The sequence below is a fragment of the Notolepis coatsorum genome (genome assembly GCF_963971535.1).
Source record: "Notolepis coatsorum genome assembly, contig: SCAFFOLD_296, whole genome shotgun sequence".
Taxonomy (NCBI): domain Eukaryota; kingdom Metazoa; phylum Chordata; class Actinopteri; order Aulopiformes; family Paralepididae; genus Notolepis; species Notolepis coatsorum.
Genome location: NW_028170893.1, coordinates 245,424 through 258,409, shown reverse-complemented (window position 1 = coordinate 258,409; position 12,986 = coordinate 245,424). Strand labels below are relative to the sequence as shown.

Sequence of the window (12,986 nt, the reverse complement as noted above, 5' to 3'; positions counted from 1 at the left end):
CATACTGGGATGGCAGTGGTCATAATCTTCCGATTCTCTCTCATGTATAAACGAGAGAAATGCAGAATACAGCAGAATTCCCTCTTGTATACATACTGTACTGTTTTCTTTTGTATAGGTCTGAGCTAAACCAAACCTAATGAATCCACAGAAGAAAATGTAATGTGTGACCGTATTGTATGAAACAAGACAGCTTGTTTTCTCTTATAGATGAGCCAAAGAGATAAGCTGGCAGAGATGAGTTATTGACACACCCTGACGTTTACTGTAACCCACGTAGCAACAACAACCCAACCTGCGACAGATGGCAGTTTGTGGCGACAGAAGAAAACACACACACACAATTCCAACTTCCAATACTAAAACACAAAAGAAATAGCAAAACATCTGTGTGTGTGTGTGTGTGTGTGTGTGTGTGTGTGTGTGTGTGTGTGTGTGTGTGTGTGTGTGTGTGTGAGTGAGTGAGTGAGTGAGTGAGTGAGTGAGTGAGTAAGTGAGACAGTGAGATAAGCTGGCAGAGATGAGTTATTGACACACCCTGACGTTTACTGTAACCCACGTAGCAACAACCCAACCTGCGACAGAAGAAAACAGACACACACACACAAACTCTACTTCCTCAGGCGCCTAAGGAAGTTCCAAGTCAGTCAGAAGATCCTTAAGAACTTCTACTCATGTACAATAGAGAGCATCCTGACTGGCAATATCACCTCCTGGTTTGGGAATAGCACCGCACAAGACCGTAGCAGACTACAGAGAGTGGCACGTTCAGCCTAACGCACAATTGGAGGGGGGCTTCCCATTCTCCAGAACATTTACAACAAGCGGTGCAGGGGTAAGGCTAAGAGAATTATCAAGGACTCCAGCCACCCAAACAACTGCCTCTTTGAACTGCTGCGGTCAGGCAAGCGATACCGGAGTCTCATGGCAAGCACAGAAAGACTCAGAAGAAGCTTCTATCCCCAGGCCATCAGGCTGCTCAACGAACAATAAACACTATGCAACAACCATCAAATGCACTCACAACACACACATCCACACGCACACACTCACTTTAAACAAACAACACACTGCAGCACCCACTCTCCACACTTTAGAACACCTAAACACACTTTATATTAATTGGTAAAGGATTTGTACTACAACCCATACCTCAGTACACCTTACTGTAAATTGTACCTCATCCCATTTCTGCTTTGCACTATATAGTATATTGTATATTAGTATATTGCATAGTATATTGTATATTGTATGGTAACTCAGTTACTTCTATTCTGCATTGAACATTGTACATATGTATATACTGAACACTGTCTACGTACGTGACTTCTATTTTTTACTTCTATTTTTACATGCTATACTATTTTATTTCATACTTATCTTTTGTCTAGCACAGTCTCTGGAGCGTAACAGAAAGAAGCATTTTGTATAAAAGTATTCTGTATGACAACTATTAAAGAAACTTGAGAAACTTGAACTTGAACACACACACACACACACAATTCCGACTTCCAATGCTAAAACACAAAAGAAATAGCAAAACATCTGTGTGTGTGTGTGTGTGTGTGTGTGTGTGTGTGTGTGTGTGTGTGTGTGTGTGTGTGTGTGTGTGTGTGTGTGTGTGTGTGTGTGTGCGTCCGTGCGTGCGAGCGAGTGAGTGTAAAGGGGTGGGAGGGTAAAGTCAGGGAGGGTGTGTCTCCACATCACCTGGAAACTCTTCTAAAAAAACAGGTTAAGCACAAAGGCAGCCCTCCCACCTAAGGAATGCATGGGAATGTCTGTCACAAGGTTTCGTCTTCATGTTCATTTTGTCACTGATGAGGAGTAGCTTGCTTGTGAAATCTGATTTAGATTAGGTGTTGGTGTTGTTGTTGTAATCCACAACAAATGAATGCTAATCAGCTAACCTCTGCATTATAAGATAAGATAAGATATTCCTGTATTGATCCCCTTGGGGAAATAGCAGCATGTGGGAGAGGGGATGGGATGTGCAGGTATGTGCAGAGTATTAGTAGAAAGACATAAATATAAATAAAATTGTATCTGAATATACAAATATGAGGGGGGGGGAATAAACAGTGTAAACAATATAATTAACTCTGAATATAGAAATATGAGATTAAATAAACAGTGTGGGTGTCATAAGTGATGTAAACCGTTTGAATTATGAGGAGGCTTAGGAAAGTGTACTGATGGGCACAACATGGTTGCTGATAGGAAATACAATTCCATTGAACAGAAAGTAATTAGAGGCTTTCTGTGTCTGCTGATAAATGGATGTAGGTGTGTTGCTGTTGCTAGTTCAAGGTGTGGGCCTTTTTAGAAAAATAAAACGTTTTACTCAGGATTATCTTTTGTGTGCTTATCTTAGTTTCATTTCGGGGAAGAAAATATAATCAATCATGTTATACTTTGTAAGTGGAATCTGAAGGTTAAACACCTGAAACCAGCAGGGAACCATGTGCTCTGAGGTTATAGTTGTATAGTATAGTAACTCAAACTAAACTTAAAAATGAAAACTAGGTGTGACAAAACACGTCACTGAAATAAACTAAAACTAAAAAATGTTAAGCAAGAAAAACTAAACTTAAACGAGCAAAACTGAAACTAAACTGAATCGAAAACAAAAATGTATGAATTAAAACTAAACAAATGAAAAATACAAAACGACAATGACCCTGGCTCACACACAAGGCCCAGAGGGAACTTCCTGCATTCAAATGTGTTTGATTTGCATGAATTCCATGCCTGACAAATTTCAGCTATTTGCATGGTCTTTTTCCGCCTAAATCAGACCCAGTCTGTCAACCTGCCCATCTGTCTGTCAACCTGCATGTCTGTCTGTCTGTCAACCTGCCCATCTGTTTATGGATCTGTTTGTTTTAGGATTGAATTAGTTTATCCTCCCTTACGTTATCTTTCTGCCATATCTTGCTCTTCTTTGAAAATGCTGTGGGCAGGTCTGTGCCTGTCTCAAGGTTGCAAAACGAGTCCAGAAATGATAGTATAGTTGTGTGTGTGGGGGGGGGGGGGGGGGGGTGTGTGTGTGTGCGTGTGCGTGTGTGTGTGTGATGCCCCTCCCCACCTGGCTCTCCACACCTCAACCTGAGGCCCAGTCAGGCAGTGACGGCAACAGATGAGGGAGTCTCTCATATCTATTCCATTCCCCTGGAAACACTACATTCACTGCTTTTCCCAGGCCCTCCAGCGAGGTAAGAAACTGTTTACACTGTTTTATCCCTGTTTCAAAGCAGCGTTACACGGATTTTGGTGAATAAAAGAGTGGAATCTGTGAGAAAAGTGATGCTGGTCTTTTAGAAGACACCCTATAAGGCCTGGGTTGATATACGTTCATTGTGATTGTAGAAGCCAGGGGGACTGGGTCTATGCCAAAGACCTGAGCTCATATAATCCTTTATATACCTACTTATACACCTGCATATGACCCATATAACTCTGCATGGCAGCATGTAGAATAATGCTGTATATACCATATATATATGTACAGTATATTTATTCTCACTGTAATATATATATATATATATATATATATATATATATATATATATATATATATATATATCTGTCTGTACATACCTGCATATAATCCTTTTTACATATGAGATAGTAGTATATCTATATCTATATCTGTACACTTACCTACTCTTACTAGCTACGCTGCTGGCCAGTATGACTACTACCATAGTGTATTCATACCTGTATCACTGTACATATTAATACTACAACTCTGTACAATACATACATCTGATTAGCACTATACTTATTTATATATTAAATACCCCGTTTAATCACCTGTACATTGTATTTTACTGTTACATTTGCACTCTGGTTGGATGCCAAACTTCTTTACATTGTACTGTACTTGTGCTGTATAATGACAATACATTTTAATTTAATCTAATCTAATCCTTGTAAAATTCAGATTAAATGACTATAAATTAAATAATACTGATCGTATAAACTCCAATACATTCCTTTTGCCTTTTGTTTCGTTTTATTATTGTTTTGACAAAGTACTCATGTAAAACAAAGTACAACGAAATTAAGTTGGCATCAAACCAAAGAGAGTGCAATGTAGCAGTAACGTACATTGTAGTATGCAGTATAACATGTGAATAAATAGAATGTGACAAAGCTACAGAGTAAATATGCTAAGCTAATGTATGTACGTAATTGTTAATTATATACAGTGGTACGAGTATGAATACACTATGGTAATAAACCAGTCTAGCCAGTGGTGTAACTAATATGAGTAGGTATGGATATATATATATATATATATATTAAACTAAATAAGACTCGTGCACATCTAGTTGGACCCCGACTGGAGGTGCAGGTCAGCGCAAGAGAGATATATAAAGCTAAAAGAAGAACACTCCTCAGGACTGGTTTTTGCTTTTTTTTTATTGCACAACGCATTTCGCTTCTGCTTCCTCAGGTGCTATCTAGCTATAGCTATAGCACCTGAGGAAGCAGAGGCGAAACGCGTTGTGCAATAAAAAAAAAAAGCAAAAACCAGTCGAGTATTCTTCTTTTAGCTTTATATATATATATATATAAATATATTTTTTATTTTTTTTTATTGTTATTGTACATTGCTATCATACAGTGTTATAGGGATAGACTATAGATTGGCTATAGTGGTATAATGAGGGTAGTTATGACTTATGAGTACAGTGTCAGATAGTTATAGGCAGTGTAGGCAGTAGATGGATTGAGTTTAGGTCAATATGAATTCAGGGTTCATATACGACGGTATAGGTTGAGTATAAGCAACAAAGTTCAGAGTTCTGGAGTAGAGAGAGAGAGATGGAGATTAAATAAGGGAAAGAAAGGAAAGGAAAAAGAAGGTGACATAGAGAAGAGAAACAGGCTGAGAGAGAGAAGAGAAAAGGAGAGGGGGACTTCTCCCAGCTGGAACTCTCTGGCGAGGATGACTCATAGTCAGCCGAGCTATAGGCTGCGTGGTCAGAAAGGCGTTTGAAGCTAGATCAACCTGTAGAGCCACTTCCACTGAAGGATCCATCTCACACAGTGTCAAATGAGCTGGCTGAGTACATACGGCAACCGGAGCTCTTAAAGCATATGAACCCATTGAGAAGGGCTCTTTTCGACCACGAGAGCTGATGATAATGAATTCAGACAGCTTTGTAGAATACTTATTTCAGTTGCTACGAGGGCTCTTCGGGCTATGGTCCTCAAATTATCGTAATCCTTGGCACGTCATTTGATGGCGTGAGACTCTTAAGGCCCCGGCAGCATGAGCTGTAGCACTTGAGTAGGGAACGTTGTGGCAAAATGGAACCTGTAGCACGTGGCCCATCACACATATACAGTGAAGAAGAGACACACATAGTGAAGAAGAGACACATATACAGTGAAGAAGAGACATATACAGTGAAGAGACACATATACAGTGAAGAAGAGACACATATACAGTGAAGAAGAGACACACATACAGTGAAGAAGAGACACATATACAGTGAAGAAGAGACACACATACAGTGAAGAGACACATATACAGTGAAGAAGAAACACATATACAGTGAAGAAGAGACACATATACAGTGAAGAAGAGACACATATACAGTGAAGAAGAGACACATATACAGTGAAGAAGAGACACATCTACAGTGAAGAAGAGACACATATACAGTGAAGAAGAGACAGACAAGGCGGCAGCATTGCAGAAACAAATTGTGGTCCAGCTCACCGTCTCGACCGAGACAACAGACAAGATATACTAATCTTCACAGCTCCTTCACCTAATGCCAGTGTGTGTGTGTGTGTGTGTGTGTGTGTGTGTGTGTGTGTGTGTGTGTGTGTGTGTGTGTGTGTGTGCATGAGAGAGAGAAAGAAAGAGAAAGAGAAACACACAGAGAACTAATGTGTTTCGGGACCTCGACTGATTCCACACAATTCCACACACGTTCACATGATTTCACATTTGCAATCTTCACACAGATCACACAGTCGCAATGATCTCAGTAGAGTTCTTTCTTCAATCAAATCTCAACCCTCTCCAATCAGCTATGATTTGCATTTTTAGAAATGACATGCCAGAGGGCGGTTAGGTGGCCGAGCGGAGATTGCGTTCGTCACCAACCCCGGAGCTGTGAGCTGGATTCGCCTGTTCGAATCCAGCTCACAGCTCCGGGGTTGTCACCAGCTTGGCTGGCCGTCTGCACTAATACAATTGGCTGTATTAGAGGGTGGGAGAAGCTGGCGGGGTGGGTCTGGGTCGTTGTAAACAGCGACTCCTACAGTTCGGTCGGGGCGCCTGCTAAGCGCGGATAGGACTCGAGGGGGATAGTGTGATCCTCCCACACACTACGCCCTCTCGATGAGAATCCGCGCTGCCAGGTGAAAAGAAGCGGTGATTGGCTGGACGTGTGTCGGAGGAAGCACGTGGTAGCCTCCACTCTCCCAGATGATCTGACTGTGGGGGGTAAGTGCGCAGCGACCAGGAAGGGATTGGGAATTGGCATACGACTAACATTGGGATGGGAGAAAATCGGAGGAAAATGGAGGGGGAAAAAGACCAAAAAAAAAAAAAAAAAAAAAAATGACATGCCAGAAAAATAGCTCACAGCTTCTTCCTACTGCGCCTTGGCAGAAAGCAGAGCTGAAGAACAACGTTGTCCTGAGGGCAAATCACAAATATTCAAGAGCTACAGTTTCAATTTAGGGAGCAGCAGGACCCAGTTGCTGTCTGCCCATCTACATCTATTTCTAATTATGATTTATTTGATTATTTTCATAATTATTTATGCAAAGCACCTCTATGATCGGCAATGTCACTAACTCGTTCATTAATTCATTCACTCAGTCAATTCAGTCACTCAATCATGGTTAAACCACCTTTATGCAGATATGAAGTTGAGTGAGTTATGTTTACAGTGGGAAAACACACTCTAAGTGCATTTTGGAGGGATTTATTTTTCATTTAAAATAGCAAATCGGTATACCGGTAATACCATTCTTCACTAGCTATCATCAATATCAACCAAAATGAAACTTTGCATCATGAAAACAGTCTAAATCATCTTCTCTTGACTCTGTGACTTTGTTTACAGTACACAGCACTCAAATATATATTCCTCCTCCTAAGTTTGGACAAATCCAAAGTATCTTTCATCTGCTGGCTCGCAGGGGGGGGGGGGGGGGGGCGCATCTCTTACTCTCTGTCAATCGCCTTCTTTGGAATTAATCATTTCCGGTGTCCAGAGAGACAAACAGCGATGTAAAACTATGCAGGTGCTCCATCACAGAGAAACCCCACCCCTTCCCCTCCCTAAGTCTATAGGCCTTCTCTAACTTGACAACAGAAACGTTGGCTCTCTTTGTATTTTCTCTCACCGTTGCTGACGGGAAACAAACAGGGGCCAAAGCTGTTTCCCCTAGCAACAGAATACTTCTCAAAAGGTCTGTACACGTTCAAACAATTAAACCCACAAGGTATTATTTTGGTTAGAAATCTCCCTTCCTCTCTGTTCCCATGGAACTCCCGTCATACACTTTGCATTCACGGGTCCACATGGTATTCCTTTGACCAATCCCACAAACAGCCTTTGAAGAACAAAGGATGCAAAGCAGCACCGGGATTACAGCAACGACAAAGGCTGGCTGTCTGTTCCATCTCAGTGATGAAATAGCTGTCTAATTATTGTCTTTATCGAGAAAGGAGACTCATCATTGTAGTGAATCAGTGTTAGGATATAGCAGCGTTGTGTAAATACTAATCAACTGAGGCTTGAAGCTGGATGACAAGGGAATGCGTTGTTGGGTAGATGATGCAGGGTTGTGGTTTGGACACATGTAACTTGTTTAAAGCTAGACTCTGGGGTTTATTTAACCATCTCTCTTTGACTTGTTTGACTTTAAGATGGAAAATAAGATTCCTTAAATCATTTCAGCCCGTCACATCATCTCAAAATCTGTCTCACTCCGAGGTTTATATTACTAGTGTTAGCAAACCTTGTACAGCCTCGGAAGTCATGTAAATCAAAAAAGGCACGTTTAGCTTGTCACGTAGCGCCAGTCCTTGTATCAAAGGCTCAGGGAATAAATTGTGGAGAAAATATATTCAATCCAATAAATCACGAATGTAAACAAAGCCAGTAGTGTGCCCATTGAGGATGCCGTTTTCTCGTTTGTTCCTGTGTGAAAATGGGTAACAAAAAATATGAAGAGGCTCTATCTTTTATAACGTGGCCCTGAGGTTTGGCTCGTTGCACCTTCACGGTTGACTGAACCTCGTTTCACTTTTTGTACGCATGAAATATAATCCTCACCCTGTTCCCTCAATCCTCACCTTGAGAACGTGCGTCCTCTGTTGTTTCTCACTCAGTAAGATCCCGTCTGATCTCAGTCTAACTGCCTTTTTACTCCTTTACTCGTTTTAGTCTTGCTTATTTTATGTTCTTTTTTTTTTACTCTCTTGCTAGCTTTTATGTTCTTTTAGACTGTAGCTCTTTGAGATTTGTTCCACAATTATAAAGCGCCACTACAAATCAAATATATTATTAATATTATTATTATTATTATTATTATTATTCTGTTGTTTCTCATTCAGCATCTGCGTCAGATCCCGGTCTACTGTTCTCGTGAGGCGCTGATCCCGCCTCCTCCCTCCGCCCTCCTCTAACCTCCGACACCGAGGCCACAGCCATGAACTGGTCGGCGCTGGAGGCCCTCATCAGCGGGGTCAACAAGTACTCCACCGTGTTCGGCCGCATCTGGCTCTCCATGGTCTTCGTCTTCCGGGTCCTGGTGTTCGTGGTGGCCGCCCAGAGGGTGTGGGGCGACGAGAGCAAGGACTTCGTCTGCAACACGGCGCAGCCCGGCTGCACCAACGTCTGCTACGACCACATCTTCCCCATCTCCCACATCCGCCTGTGGGCCCTGCAGCTCATCTTCGTCACCTGCCCGTCCCTGATGGTGGTGGGCCACGTCAAGTACCGGGAGAAGAAAGACGTGCAGTACACCTCCTCGCACAAGGGCACCCACCTGTACGCCAACCCCGGGAAGAAACGCGGAGGACTGTGGTGGACGTACCTGGTGAGAACAGGACATGGTGTCTTCACGTCAAACAAAAGTTATTTTCATCGATGCGTGAGTGAGTGAGTGAATGAGTGAGTGAGTGAGTGAGTGAGTGAGTGAGTGAGTGAGTGAGTGAGTGAGTGAGTGAGTGAGTGAGTGAGTGAGTGAGTGAGTGAGTGAGTGAGTGAGTGAGTGAGTGAGTGAGTGAGTGAGTGAGTGAGTGAGTGAGTGAGTGAGTGGGTTGGTGAGTGAGTGAGTGAGTGAGTGAGTGAGTGAGTGAGTGAGTGAGTGAGTGAGTGAGTGAGTGAGTGAGTGAGTGAGTGAGTGAGTGAGTGAGTGAGTGAGTGAGTGAGTGAGTGAGTGAGTGAGTGAGTAAGTGAGTGAGTGAGTAAATGAGTGAGTGTGTGTGTAGACAAACAGTACATCTCGCTCTTATCTTTTAACTTCCCTGACACCGTGCAAATCACCTCAAAGCAAATGTCTCTTTGTAATCTTTATTTCTCTCGTCCCAGGTGAGTCTGATCTTCAAGGCGAGCTTCGACGCCGGCTTCCTCTACATCCTGTACTACGTCTATGAAGGCTATGACATGCCCCGCCTGTCCAAGTGTTCCCTGGAGCCCTGCCCCAACACGGTGGACTGCTACATCTCGCGGCCCACAGAGAAGAGGATCTTCACCCTCTTCATGGTCACCTCCTCTGCCGCCTGCATCCTGATGTGCATCTGCGAAATGATCTACCTGATCTGCAAACGCATCCAGAAGATGGTGATAAGGAAGAGGGAAGCAGAGAAGAGGATGTTTGCGGAGAGCCACGAGATGAACCCCCTGGCCCCGCCCAGGTCGGAGTTCAAGTCGAGGTCATCGGTCAGAATGGACCCCACCAACACGGCCTCCATCCAGAACCTCCACAACGTTATGACTGAGTCGGGACCACCGGAGAAAGTATAGTGCCTAGATTCTGCGCTCCGTGGTCAGGGTTCAGGGACAAGACACAGCTAGCTCTCCGTTGGGTCTGAAACAGATACATTGAGAAATAAACAAATAGCCTCCCGGCTAAAATGGTTGTTCCTGAGGTCACTTCGACTCACCGCGGTGGTGTGGTCTTGTCTCTCCTTCCACAGTTAATTCCTAAAAGTATAGGAAAAAGAGGATTTCTGTTTCTGTGCGTATATATATAGCCAACAGCTCTCCCCCCTCTACAAAACAAGCCTTGTGCACATGGAGCTTAAGTTCAGTAACCCCTGTTTGCACAGTGACGGCATGTTGCCATGGAAATGGAGAAATCATATTTCTTCTATACTTTAATGACAATGACATCACCAGCAATTAGTTTTAGAAACAGCGGGACAAGACTACACCACCACGGACCGCAGGAGGGCAAAGCGACTTCATAAACAACCATTTTCACTGTGTCTCTATTTCAGACCTCAGGGAGAGCGAGCTTGAGCAAGCTTCTGAGTGTCAGGCAAAGGGGACACGAGTGAAATAGTCTGAGTGCCACTGTCTTCTGTAAGACGATAATCACACAGCAAAGACTCAGGAAACGTATTTCCACTCGACATAAAAGAGACATTGTCACCTTGGGAAATCTTGCGAATTTTGTGTACATATTATTATCACATCAAATGACTTTCTGCAAGAATGCACAACTTGCCCATGCGAATAAAAGTTGAGGAGGATTACTGAGGGAGTGACACACTGGGTGTGAATGAATACACATGTCAAGGGTTTAGTGTGTACCTGTTTTATTTGCAGACCAAAGGACAAGTTGTTATGAAGAAATATTACAGATATAGACATTTTACATGTTAATACTAAATCACCTATTTTTTTTTAGCTACTGAAATAACATATTGCCTTTGTAAAAAAAAAATTAAAAAAAATGGAATGACATTTTTTTGTTACATTTTCTTAGTGAAAGATACACACTGCCCCCTGATGAATAGCATATACATGATAAAGCACAATACATAACATGAGAGATACACACTGCCCCCTAATGAATATACACGATAAAGCACAATGTACTACAGAACACTTATTATAAATGTGTGTAGAACCGTATGTTTTTTTTATTGTTCAAATTGGATTTAAATCTTAATAATTATTTGGTCCTGATAACTTCAAAATGTATAATAGAATATGGTACTGTGAACCAGTAGTAGATAATGACAACTGACCAATAATTAAAATAAATTTTATCAGCAATATTTGAAGTGCTCAGAAATTAGATATGATTAGATATATTAGATATTTGTAATAATTTTTTTTTTTAATTTAAAAAAAGATTTTATAGATATATATTATTATTATTAATAATAATTATAATAAAGAAATAAATTAAGGACAATTCTAGAATCAGGGTGCACTGTATTTTTAAGAATGTATTTTCTTTAACGTTTTCTATTTATTGTTGAAATCTATAAAGCTATTGCACTGAAAATGTTTCTGTCTTTCTTTTACTTGCAGCACACATCTTTGAATTGCAAGGTCTCCCTGATAAATGATATTACAGTTAGTTCCAACCAAGTCATTTGATTGGACAAGAGGCATTCCATAAGTGCTGAGTATAACAGCACTTTTAACTATAATGAAATAGAGACTGATGACATTGATTCGGTGTGCCCATCTACGTCTGTTTTTAATCATTTTCTCCGCCAGAATTTGAGTGCAATTAACGTTACTTTAGGCAATTTAAAAACAAAGTTGGGAACTTGGGAAAAAGATTAAACCCATAGCAAAGTTAGGAACTACGACTTTGCTCATACTTACTAAATACAATCACACACAGATTGTTGCATGATGTGGAGGCTGGGTGGCGCAGCGGACATTGCACTCGTCACCAACGCAAGAGACACCGGGTTCGAATCCGGCTGTCGGCGTTGCCTCCGGCTTGGGCCGGCCGTCATACTAACTCATTTGGCAGAGTTAGCGGGTGGAAGTCGATGGGTGGTAATCTGGACGTTGTGGACAGCGACTCCTACAGGTCGGTTGGGGGACGCCTGCACAGCAGAGACAGGAAAATGGCGGGGGTAGTGTGAGCCTCCCACACGTTACACCTCGCCAATGAGAGTTCGCGCTGGCAGGTGAAAAGATGTGACAGGCTGCCTCCTTGTGTATCGGAGGGGACACGTGATGCAAGGCTTCTATCCTACCTACAACCGGCCAGTGGGGGGCATATGCGAGCAACGTTCAAGACAGGGGAGGGGAGAATTGGCACAACGGAATTGGGATGGGAGAAAAATAGAAAAAAAGGAGAAAAAGTGGATCCAAAAAAAATATATAAGATTTTGTCCCATGGACCACAATCTGAGTTTTTTGTTATAAATAGTTTTTGTTATTTAGTCTACAAATAAAGGAACATGCCAAGTTTATGGGAAATGCGCTTACTGATAGACGCCAATTTCTTCTCTGTGAGTTCAGTAGAAGGCTATCTGGCTGCAAGTTATAGCCTAGCATAGCAGAAATTAATGACAGCGGATACGGACCACTATAGCTTAAAACTTCAGGAGAGGTGTTTTTTAATCAACAGCTAGGCTAGCTGGACCATATCCGCTTCCATTAATTTGTGCTGTGCTAGGCTATCTTGCAGCCGGTATAGCTTTACAACTGAACGCACAGAAGAAATTGGTATCTCTCTTCTTGTCTGACAATATAGAAGACGATAAATGCAGATCCCATAATGTTGCCTTTCATCTCTGTCATTAAGGTTGTGTGATTCAATATAATGGGTCGCTATGTCAACAGCAACATTTTCTTTGTAATATTGACTCGAAAAAGGTTAGGTCACCACAAAAGTTACTTCTAACAAATAAGGTAAAACAATTTAAGTTGATCCATAGATTGGATTTCAGTTAAAGAGTGTAAATAACAGCTCTTTCTGTTTCATCCTGTAACTCAATTGCTACCATTGGTTTTGGTCTT

At 41.8% G+C, this 12,986-nt stretch overlaps 1 protein-coding gene across 1 annotated transcript; it reads left to right on the top strand.

Moving 5' to 3' along the window:
• The first annotated feature begins 3,114 nt into the window (after window positions 1–3,114).
• gjb9b (gap junction protein beta 9b) lies at window positions 3,115–11,550 on the top strand. The gene is made up of 3 exons (XM_084339278.1): window positions 3,115–3,212; window positions 8,597–9,081; window positions 9,576–11,550. The coding sequence occupies exons 2-3, from the start codon at window positions 8,692–8,694 to the stop codon at window positions 10,008–10,010; spliced, it is 825 nt and encodes a 274-aa protein (XP_084195404.1). The 5' UTR covers window positions 3,115–3,212; window positions 8,597–8,691; the 3' UTR covers window positions 10,011–11,550.
• The last annotated feature ends 1,436 nt before the right edge of the window (window positions 11,551–12,986 follow it).

Coding starts and splice junctions, on each gene's coding strand:
- gjb9b (XM_084339278.1), top strand. CDS start 8,692: ATGAACTGGTCGGCGCTGGAGGCCCTCATCAGCGGGGTCAACAAGTAC. Junction 9,082..9,575: donor GACTGTGGTGGACGTACCTG/GTGAGAACAGGA, acceptor CTCTCGTCCCAG/GTGAGTCTGATCTTCAAGGC.